The sequence below is a fragment of the Mustela nivalis genome (assembly GCF_964662115.1).
Source record: "Mustela nivalis genome assembly, chromosome: 4".
NCBI lineage: Eukaryota > Metazoa > Chordata > Mammalia > Carnivora > Mustelidae > Mustela > Mustela nivalis.
Genome location: NC_139023.1, coordinates 69102984 through 69115398, shown reverse-complemented (window position 1 = coordinate 69115398; position 12415 = coordinate 69102984). Strand labels below are relative to the sequence as shown.

Genomic DNA, 12415 nt, shown 5'->3' with positions numbered 1-12415 from the left:
TGGGGGTCTGGGCATTTAGGGTTTTGGAAAATCAGCAGAAAACTTAAGCAAACAAGTGAAGTAGTAGATGTGACTAATGTCTAAACATAAAGGCAAGAAAATCCACATGCAAAACGGCTCTTAAGATCTAAGCATATCTCACCAACAGTTGCTCTAAGGACTCAGATTCTTCTTGACAAATTCAATCAGGAATCACTTTGCATTTGAATCCTGCTTAGATACCTACCAGTTCTGTAGCCTTAGAAGTATTGCTTCACTTCTTCATCTATAAAATGGGGATAAAAACAGAACCTCCTCAACAAGCTTGTTGTAAGGAGGGAGGCAAGAATGGCAAGGCTTGGCGAGTGCTTGTCACCAAAATGTGAATGCAGTAAGGTTTAACTAAGCAATGTGATTATTTTCTCTCTTGACACCTTTGTTTGAGATCCAAGTTGCATTTGATTTGTATCCCTTAGTTCTTCCTACTCCTTAGCTGGAGGCAATGTCTACAAGCCAAGGCTCTGTTTTATGGATTTTGCTAATTTTGTCTTATTCTTCCTGTTCCCGTTCATTCAGTTTCATCTATCTATCAGCTAATGACTCTCAAATGCATACTCTCTCTTCTACATCCTTTATCTTGTATATTCTGTCTTTGGGAAAATCTCTGAATATCTTCTTTAAAATACAACTTGCTCACCCACAAGACCACAAGGTCAGGGTGACGACTGCATGTATTCCTGAGTACAATGCCTGGCACAGGGTAGATGATCAACAAATACTGAATGAATGAAAGGATCTTCTTCTGTCTTCTAACTAACACAAATTTAGTGTGTGTCTTCCATAAACTTAATGCCATGAACCATTTTATGTGTAGCCGTGTTCATTAATTAATCCTTAATTACTTCAAATTTATTAGGCAGATAACTACTCTGGCCAACCTAAAATAAAACATAAGAAAGAGATTGGATTCAAAAAAGTGATTTGCTAAACCCTTCTGATTGTTCCTATTTGGAAGATGGGGCACTTTTTTCAGATGACACATCTTCGGCACAGGAAGCCCCTGACAATTTGTGATAAATTACTGACAAATTCTTGGTAGTTACCAAACAATTATGTTAACAGGAGGCAACCAGAGATAAAGTAAAAGGTATATGTGAATTCTCAGGTCCCACTAGAAGATATGAAATGTACCTTGTAAGCTAGAAGAAAATTAGGAAGGAGGAAAGAACATGAGTATCAATGAGCATGAAACTCTAACCAGTGGTAAGTTATCTCCTTTGTATGAGGAAGCAGTGACAGCATGAAACCAGCATGGGCTCACTGAGAAAAGTCATGTCAGAAGAATTTCATCTCCTTTTTGACAGGACTGGTAGCTGAGCAGATTAGAAAGAAGTATTCAGAGACGGGGCATTTCATGGTAACCTTGTGAAAGACAAAGAAATTCAGGCATGCAATATCATGAATGGGTGAATGGATCACTGCTTCAACACATATCCCCAAACAGTTGTGCTTAATAAGAGTATTTTAGTGCATACAGGTTTTTTTAGTGATGTGCTTCAAGGATCTGTATTTATTTCTGTTTTCCCATCATTTTTTATGTATTACTTGTGTGAATGAACAGAAAATGTTTGTAAAATGTGAATAAAATAAACCTAAGCTGGATAGTAGATATGATGGATGTAAGAAATAGGTATTTATCTGAGTATACTGAGAAGTGTAGTACACTTCAGTCTTGGGTTTATCCATCAATCACATCAGTAGAATTGAGATAGACCATGTCTTAATCTCCTTGTGTCCCTACTCTTTCACAATGTCTAGCACACAATGGCACTTAAATATTATTTGAATCTTGAAAGCCTGAAGGATAAGTCAAATTGAGCAAGATTTATGGTATCAATGAAGTTAGTAGTAAAAAACTTGGCTGTCAAAACAGCCAGTGTGAACTTAGATATCATTAATAGAAAAATAGATTCTAATTCGGAAAAAGACAACTATCATATGATCTCCCTGATATGAGGAAGTGGAGATGCAACATGAGGGGTTAAGGGGGTAGGAGAAGAATAAATGAAACAAGATGGTATTGGGAGGGAGACAAACCATAAGTGACTCTTAATCTCACAAAACAAACTAAGGGCTGCTGAGGGGAGGGGGGTGGGGAGAAAGGGGGTGGGGTTATGGACATTGGGGAGGGTATGTGCTATGGTGAGTGCTGTGAAGTGTGTAAACCTGGCGATTCACAGACCTGTACCCCTGGGGATAAAAAATATATGTTTATTATTAAAAAAAAATTATAAAAAAAAAAGAAAAAAGAAAAATAGATTCTAAAAGTAGGAAAGTGGTCCCCCTCTGTTACTCTGGGTTTGACGCTGTTCTTTGAAAAATGACCAGAAAATGGCAAAAAGGACATAATGGTTGTTTTCCGATTTGTTAGACTATAATGTGGAAGAAGGAAAGTAGATTTATCCTGTTTGTTGCACAGAATTAGATCTGGGCCAGTGGGTAAAATTAAAGGAAACATATTTAGATCAACATCTGGAGTGTGCCATTCTAGAAAATAAAAAATGGTTTTCTATCACTGGAGATGTGTACCACGGGCTAGGTGAAAACTGGGAGATACTATAGGTAAGCTTCTTAACCCAATTTAGGACATTTAATTATGTAATGTTTAAGGGAACCCTAAAATCTAAGATTCTAATATTCAGTGATTTTTATCTTTGAGTTTTCAGCTTATTATGAAATTGAAGGCATGTGGTCCCGTGCATATAGTAGATGGTTTTAAGTATGTTTGAGTGTAGGGAACTAAAAGAAAAAACTTGTTCATTAAGAAAACATATAAATATATATATAAGCCATGTAAGTTTGAAAAGGTATTCCATTATTTGTGTTCAGAACAGCAGAGAATGTTTTATTTCCTGAAATAGTCCTGAAAAGAGATTTATGAAGATATTTTGTAAAATCCTAGATCTAAAACAAATTGAAAAACTCTCAAAACTACAAATTTAAAACATTATTAAATAAACATACTGCAAAAGAAAAATGTGCACCTTAAAAAATATCTGCAGGTTATAAACATTAAAAAATGGAAAAAGGTAGCAATAATTCAGAAGACCATCTGTTTAACCATGATATACATATATGCCAGTGAAACAAACAGGAATTACAGCTAAAATGTAAAAATAAAAGATGATAATGAAGAAAGAAAAGCTGACTGTCATAGGGTTGACTTATCCCCTAAGATTTCAAAATATATCCCAACATAAAACATAGTAAATAGTCAAAACCTCATGAAAAGAATAAAATTTCCAGAAATTGACTAAAAATATTTGCAGAACATGAGGTGCTTGGACGTCTTAGTGAGTTAAATGCCCGACTCCTGATTTTGGCTCAGGTCATAATCTCAGTCAGGATTGTAAGATTGACCTCCACGGAGGGCTCTTGCTGGGCAAAGAATCTGCTTAAGACTTTCTCTCTCTCTCCTTCTGCCCCTACTCCCCCACTTGCACTCTTGCTCTCCCTCTCTAGAAAAAAAAATTGCATAACTGAATATAGCAAGAAACAAAATAAAACTGATACAACATGAAAGAATTACTAAGTGATGCGGTAACAAATGCATAGCAGTATTTATGACATTATACATTCGTATAAATTCTGGATGACTCAGTCATTCAACTCATTTATCAATCGTAAAAAGAAAAGAAGAAATGGTTTTTCCATCCCAGATATGAGCTGGGGATAAAACTGGAGCTACCGAAGAAACGCATTTTATTATAAAAATAATATTTTGAAATATAGTATTAGGTTTTATAATGTCAAACTTCACTAATAACTAGATAAATTACAAAAAATACAAATTAAATTACAACAAATTACAGATTGCAATATAACATTTCTCACCCAAAGTGGCATGAAAATAGGGAAAATATTTAAGGTTGGGAAGACTGTGGTTAAAAGGGTGCTTGTAGATACTGCTCGTGAGAGTATCTATTGCTAAAAAGAACCATCACAATGTTCCTACCCATTGGTTGGTTTCTATGCGTTATTCTCTAATAGAAGAAATCAGAGTTCCTTGAAAAATGGCTTAACCTAGCGCTGGGACAGGAGAAGTAACAGCTGAACCTAGACTACCTCCTGGTGCCAGAGGGAAGGGGAATGAGTAAAAAAAGTAAGGGAGTAAGTAAGAAAGAACACAAAGGAGTAACTAGCCTATGGGTGGGCAAACTGTTAGAAGGCCACTGAAAACAACCTGAAAGAGCTCCTAATGGCTAACTCCAGAACAGTTTGAGCCTCAAATATATATTATTATAATAGTATTAGATTATAAACTAAAAAAATAACATACATATTCTTGAGTCTACACTGATACGAATTGATAATTGTAAAAATGCACATGTGGGAGAGAAGGAATAACTCTTCCTTATAAAATAATTCCACTTCCTGTGATCTGACTTTGGGGAAAATATCAGGGATATAGTAGAAGACTTCAACATTCAAAGATGTGTTACATGTTAGCTCAGTGAAATTATAATAATTATATTTTTGAAATAGTGGTTTCTCTTTTGATGAATTCATTTACAGTCATTGTAATCTCATTTCCAGAAAATGCTTCTTAGGAAATATCCATTATATAATGATATGCAGGATATCAAGAAGTACATCTATATTTACAGTGTGTACTCCAGTTTTGTTACTCTGTGTTTGTGTGTGTGTGTGTTTGTGTGTACGGGTAAACATCAGGTATGTTAAAAATGTTTCTGTCTGATTGAAATAAAAAGATAAAACTCATACATAGTCCTATTTGTTTACCCTTGCAAATTTTTTAAATTCTTATTTTTCTAATAAAATTTAAAACTACAGGTAAATTGGGGCACAATATAATTAGCAAATGTGTATCTCAAAAATCTTCATCTAAAATAGTTTGCGAGATAGTGTAGGTAAAAACATGACTTTTGGTTATTCATTTGTCTTATATCAGCACAAAAAACCACTATTAATTTCTCTACTGCATTGCTTTATGTGACAAAAATCAGGATAGAAACTGAAAATGCTTTTTTCCTAACTTTAAGAAGAAGTCTAAAACAACCCTAAGTATTTTATTAGTACATTATTATTACATAATGAAAGTAAATTATTGTTAAATGATTGAATAAGCTAATCAATCCCACTCCAACTATGCAGTAGCATTCATAATCTATTCGTAGTATACTTGAGCACAGATTCATCTGTAAAACATCTATTTGTAAATGTTATACATCTTCTTTTAGGTACTGATATCCTCTCTAAAACATGAACTCTATACACAATTGTCTAACCTGTAAAATGTTAACAAAAGCTTTAACTTTGAAATTATTTGACAATATGATATTAAATCATTACTAGACTAAAGTATGTATTTCATTTTATATTTTTCAAGTGTTTTATCTCCTGAAAATGTTGATAACATAAAAAAGTATGCATGAAATAAATATGGATCATAAATTGAAAATAAAATCACTTAGAGGGCACTATGCTATACTTTGACTTTAACCATCCACAAATCCCATCTAGCTGTGAATTCTACATTGACAACAGCTTCTGTCTGGTTTATACTATATTCAGACAATGCCTCACATTCAAATGAAAGTGATTCATCTAATCTTACCAAATATTACCTACCAAATATTTTTACTCTTTAAAATGTAATTTTGATCCCACAGAAACAACCTTCTGATAAAATACAAGATATAGGTAAAATACATAATTTCAAATATTCTAGAACTCTTGTCAATGAGAACTTTTGGGGAACATCAAAACAAATATGGCAAAATTCAGTACCTCTCATCTTATTTCTGCTAAAAGAGTATTATGCCTTGAAAACCCATCAATGGACATAACAAGCCCCTAACATGATTTCAACTTCCTTACCTCATTTTCCAGAGCTCAGCATATTGTCTGGCTTATGGCTGCTAGTCAATAAATGTTCAATTAAAGAAAACTGAAGTATACTACTTCTTTATGACATCAGTTATGACAAGCTTTTACTTTGATTCATGTAAAAGTTATGGGGCTGACATAGAATCTGACTGACATTAGATCCATTAACGAATAAAACTGATATTATTAAAAAAGATCTCCATATATAGTTAAACTAAGTAGGTATAAACATAATGAATATTAGTATAAACTTTTCCATGTGAATGTACTATAGAAGATGAGGACCATCTATAGTAAGAAAACTTTAGTTTATAAACATGATTTAGAAATAGTTCTACTGTTAATCAAGTAAGGAAAGATTGATGTTTCACATAATTAAACTCCTGGTGAAAATGTGAGTAATGAAAAATCAGGAAAACAAATTGGGAAAACATAAATTTAATTTTATAAGTGTCCATATTTCCTTCTGACTCATTTTCTTAAAGTAACAGGAAATGCAGATTTCAGAAGAAGAGAGTGGGGCAACACTGGGTATTCTCTCCAAACACTTAAGTTACCAAAAGGGCTGGGACTACGTTAACAGCAGTTCTTACCCCTGTAAAGAAATGCAGATATTTGTCTGGGTTTTTGTCATCAAAATTAATCAAATTAACAACAACAACAACAAAAAAAGGCGAAAAAGCCATTTATAGGGACACAACCATAGTTAAAATTTGATTATCATATTTTCTGGTCAAGCTTGTAATAAGCCATACTTTTGAAAGTATCTATATATCTGTGTGTCTGCCCTTACACACATATAGACACCCACATGTGTATGTAACTATGATGTGTGTATACATGTCTCCATGAAAACCGAGACTTACTAATACATACAAACATATTCTTCTTATATGGAACCAAACCTTCTTAAAGTTTTTGAGTTAATTCACAAAAAATATTCCCCAGAATAAGGTAAAAAGCATTTTATCATACTGCATTCTTTTCAGGAACCATTGTGGATACTGCGTCCTGATATCTGTAGAAGTTTCTAGGAGCTTTAAGAGCAGATGCTTGTTTTGCTTCCTAAAAAATTTTGGAGGACTGTGTCAAAGTAGATTAAATTTGGTCAGAGTCTTTAAAAGAAAACACTCTTCTTCTTTCAAGAAGGTTTTATGTAGCAAAAGAAAAAAAATGAGCATTGCAAGCAGTTCTGAAAACACAACTGAGATGCAATTTGATAAATAGCCTTCTATCATCCAAGCCAGAGCAGTAGAAAAGCATGCTATCAGCACTTTCATCAAAGGCACTATTGACTCCTCTTTTTCTATCTCATTTTATCATGACTTTCTCATTTTGTTTACTCAGTCAGTGATTGGGAAAACATGACTCCTTACCCCTTGGATGAGTTATGATGGGGTCCACTAGAGAAGGGTCCTTTTCTCCATCTTGGCTGCCACCACCACCACCTTCATTGCTGCCATCTCTTTCAATCAGTCTATCAACCATGGCAATAATGCAGTTCAGGCTTTTCCCCACGTTGGCCCACACCCTATCCTGAAAAGAGCATAAGTATCACTACACATTTTTATTGCAAAAGCAAGATAAGGCAAAATCTGATGAATCCATTTTAGAGAAGCAGGTAGAGGAAGAATCATAAGAAAGCAGACTCAGTGATTAATTCTAATACTCCCATTCATTTGGCCAGACTATGAATATATAAGAAGAAATCTGTTTCATCTTAATAAAGCAAAATGTAAGTCCTATAAATTTTTTATTTAGATCCTTATTTTTTCTAAGTCATAAAGCAATGATGAAATACTGTACAATATTAATCCATAATTGAACACAACCTATGATATTTTAAACTGGATGTATCTGTTTCCCTTACCGACACTTAGTGGGAAAGAAAAGACACATTTTTTAAAGAATAGCTATAATTTGCATTCAAACTCCTTGTTTTTCCTTTTTACTGTGATAACACACATAACATTGTTTATCATTTAACCGTTTTGAAGTGTACAGTTCAGGGGCATTAAGTACATTCACATTATTATATAATCATCACCACAACCATCTCTAGAATTTTTCATTTTCCCAAAATGAAACTTTTGCCCTTTCAAAATGAACTCCCCACTCTTCTCTCCCCCACCACTGGCAACCATCATTATACTTTTTGCCTCTATGGATTTGACTGCTCTAGGCAACAGAAGTTCTTGAAGTGTGGTCTTTACAACACCTTTAACAGAATGACCCAGAGAATTAAAACACAGATTGTCAGCGCCTACTAAGTCAGTCAGAACCATTACGAAGAAGGCACTCTAAACTGAATTTTGACAAACTCTTCGGGTGCTTCTGACCACTCTAAATCTGAGAACTTCTACTCAATATTATGTGCTATGGCCATTAATGTCACTGTGGCCGATTTATTTCTTAGGAAGCAGCCCCTACCACTAGGGGGCCTCTTTGTCTCCCAACTTGACAATTCTGATTAGCATTCTATTTTTGTTTAGGGCAATTCACAACACTCTAATTCATAAAAGTTGTTATTTCTTAATAAAAAATTCAAATGTAGTTATCATTATGGTAGTTTCTCATCCCTAGTTTCCCTTTGTGCTCTTCTCTTCATATCATTGAGATGGAGTCACTGACTCTCCAAGGGTGATGGCTAATTTTATATGTCGACTTGATTGCATCGCAAGATGTCCAGATAATTTGGCTAAACATTATTTATGTGTGTGTTCGTAAGAGTGTTTCTGGGTGAAATTAACATTTGAATTAGTGGACTCATAAAGCAGTTTGTCCTCCCCAGGTTGGGTGGGCTTCACTCAATCCACAGAAGACCCGAGAGAGAGCAAAGATGTGGAGGCAGTCAAGATGTGATCCTTCTTGCCTGATTGACTGAATCAGGACATTGATCTTCTGCCCTCAGTACTCCTGGATTCTTAGGCTTTCAGACTTGGACTGGAACATATATCACAGGCTCTTCTGGTTCTAAGGCCCTTAGACTCAGACTGAATTATACCACCAGATTTCCTGGGTCTCCAGTCTGCAGATGGCGAATCTTGCAGATGGCAGATCATGGGATTTCTTGGCCTCCAAAATTATGTGAGACAATTCCTTATAATAAATAATATGTATCTTATTGGTTCTATTTCTCTGAAAGACCCTAACATACATATTAGGTGTATCTTACATATTGCATAAGAACCAAAGGGATTTTGCTTTTCTTTCATCTTTCACTGTAATAGAGCTATTTCAGAGCTATTTGGGGTAGCACTTAATGCAAAGAGAATAATCAATTAGTATTTATGATTGGTAAAAATATTTTATTTCTATTGGTAATTTTTATATTTATAAATTATAAATATAATTTACTTATATTTATGCATATTTACATATATTATATTACATATAATATAAATTTATATATTAATTATATATATTTATTTTATAAATTATAAATCAATTAGTATTTAATAATTGATTAGTGTATATATATATATGTAATACTCCTTAGTAGTTTATACATTTTTACCCAAATACATATTTTTATCCAAGTTAATTTTACTAGTTTATAAACATGGAAACTAATTTTGGGTAAAACAAATCTAGGAAGAAAGAACTATAATTGAGTTTAGATTATTGGATGATTGTCTTATAAAGATTAACTTAGTTGAATAATATAATATTAGTTGAATAATGTAACAAACAGATATGGGTGTGTACAGATATGTATACTATAGTCGAGGGGGAAAAGTAGAACATTCAAAGTTTGAAAAGAGAAGTTCGAGGTCCACCTACATGACATGCTACCTTGGGAAAACTGCCTCATTTCTGGGGAGCTACAGTTGGTTCATCTAGAGTTTAGAATGCCCTGCCAACCTCACCATGCTACAGTGGGAGCCATACAACATAGTTTCCATGAAAGTGCCTGGAAAACTATTATAATTGGCAAAATAATATCCTATTCTTGCTGGCTTTCCTAAATGAATCAAACTTGCTTTTCATCACCTTCTAATCCAGGGTATGAAGTATGCTAATAATCATAAATAATCTTAAAAATCTTTCCTCTAAAGGCAGATTTCTTCCACCAAAAGATTACAAGTACTTCCTACCTCTAAGGGAAACTAAGACACCAGTCACAACCATAAATTGCTTTATGCCCTGCCTGTTGTCTGAGAAATTAGGTGTAGGCGCTCCTCAGCTATGATCTAGGAGACCTAAGGAAGCTCACTTATTCTGGGATGAAATGTGGGGAATGGTAAGCAAACTGAGGTCCTGACATCATTCATACTGGGATTTGGTGAAGAGCTTACATTTCAGACCACAATAACAAACTTACTGGTCCCTATTCTGAATATGGCTTAATTTCCACCAGCAACTATATCTTTAAAGCGTTGAATGGAAAAAATGGTGTAACTCTCCCAGTTAACACTGGGAATAAACACTGTTATTAAGGGGAGAAAAAGGGCAGAGGGCTATTCTTAATTTTCCAGATTAGCTTTGTACATTGGATACATTTTCAACTCTCCTCTTGTTGCCCATGTTGGGAAGAACCAAATCATATCACATGCTGCATTTCTTATATAAAGTAATACAAGGGGTTAACCAACTTCTTTTAATTACATTTCCAAGGGTGAGAATATGAGAATATATAAAAGGATAATTTTGCATTCTAACCCTTTTTTGTTCCTCCTTTATAGATAATTGGGGCTATAGGATTATACCCACAGAAATATTAATATTTGCGGTCAGTCGAGAGACCTTTATTGACATGAGATGGAGAGTGAAGTATGTTCATTGGATGAGACCAACAACCATATGGTAAGAGGTTAGATGGCAAAGAACAGAGGAACATTTAAGTCATTAAATACATAGGGGGCACGTAAGCTGGGAGGATGTTTGCTGGGGGTGAGAAACTGAGCGGGATTTTATTCAAGACTGATAGATAATTCATACATAATCAAATTTATTTTTTATTGAAGACACACTCAGTAGGAGACCCCAAGCAGACTCAAGCTGGTCTTTATGTTTTGGAGAGGAAATCCTGCCCGGCTGGTGGGGACACAAGCTGAGTTTTGATGGTCACTGTTTCTTTTTCCTTTAGGGCATCTACAAAGTAGATTATAAAGTCATTAATTTGCATTGTTGTCTCTCATACCAGTCTAGGAGTTGTTTGAGGGCTGTGTATTCACGACACTGAACAGGGTCTGGAGGAAAGGCAGATAAAGAGAAATGGAACAAAGGAGAGAGGAGAAGAAAGAGGACTCCAACCCAGAGGCAGATTGAGAGCTGCTATTTATTTTCACGTAATATATGAAATTAGCTTATCTACCTTCAAAACCACCACAAAAGTTCAACATTATGGACTCAGTCTATAGAGGTGAGGAGACCTCAGGTTAAGAGATGTTGAATAACATTCCACATTAAAATGGGTATAACTAAATTAGAAATTCTACTTGGTTTTGGAGACTTGATTCTTCCCCTAGGAATTCCCACAGAATAGTGGCACACAGTAGGAATTCTTCTTTGTGAGATTACTCAACTCTGGGGACAGGCTAGACAAGGAAAGTCAGGAGAAGGAGCCACAGGAAGGATCAGGAAGAAGGTCCTCTTGCTCACATGAGCAAGAGTACATGTCAGTTATCTGAGACTTGAAAATGAGTCCAATGGCAAATCACTAAGAGATGACTCTGAAAAGGACAGTCTGGTCACATTGTGCTCTTAAGTTTCAAATCAAGAGGGTCATACAATCAAGGATGGAACAATCATTTAGCTAAAAGGTCAATGATCTTGGGTCAAAGGACATAAGTGACTAACATAAAGAGAGGACAGTGTCAGCATCAAAACCCAAAATCTACTCATGAATGGGATATAAAACAAGGAAGAGGTTATAGGAAGGGAAAATAATTAAATTCCTAGGAGATAATTATTAATTATTCTTAGCAAAATCATTACTTTGAAACTAGGATGATAAAATGGGTAGGCAATATTCTTTTTTTTTTTTTTTTAAAGATTTTATTTATTTATTTGACAGACAGAGATCGTAAGTAGGCAGAGAGGCAGGCAGAGAGAGAGAGAGGAGGAAGCAGGCTCCCTGCTGAGCAGAGAGCCCGATGCGGGGCTCGATCCCAGGGTCCTGGGATCATGACCTGAGCCGAAGGCAGCGGCTTAACCACTGAGCCACCCAGGCGCCCCAGTAGGCAATATTCTTGAAAGGAAACCTTGAATATCTGATTTCTCCCCTAAAAAAAAAAAAAACATTTTCCATAATACTTCTGTGAAAGCATTCACACAAAGGAAAATGACTGTCAAAAATGCATTCCAATTCTGATCATTTTCACTCATGAGAACAGTCCATGTGGAAGCTTCTTTTTGCTTAGATTGCTAGTATGTGTGCAGCCTACTCCATTTTTCCCCTACTAAGATCACAGACTATTCCCACAAAGAGAAAAGGCTGGTCAGTAGGTCAAAGATAAATGGAAGCATAAGAATGTGACTATAGTACATGGTGCTTCCATCCTTCCCCTTTTCGGGTCATGGC

At 35.0% G+C, this 12415-nt stretch overlaps 1 protein-coding gene across 14 annotated transcripts in view; it reads right to left on the bottom strand.

The window, feature by feature from the left end:
* Positions 1 to 12415, bottom strand: part of INPP4B (inositol polyphosphate-4-phosphatase type II B) — an 837179-nt gene that overhangs the window by 101786 nt on the left and 722978 nt on the right. For all 14 annotated transcript variants that reach the window (XM_082727238.1, XM_082727234.1, XM_082727229.1 and 11 more), the window contains one exon: positions 7266 to 7425. In XM_082727238.1, coding sequence (XP_082583364.1) covers positions 7266 to 7425 — 160 coding nt within the window. The remainder of the gene's footprint in view (positions 1 to 7265; positions 7426 to 12415) is intronic.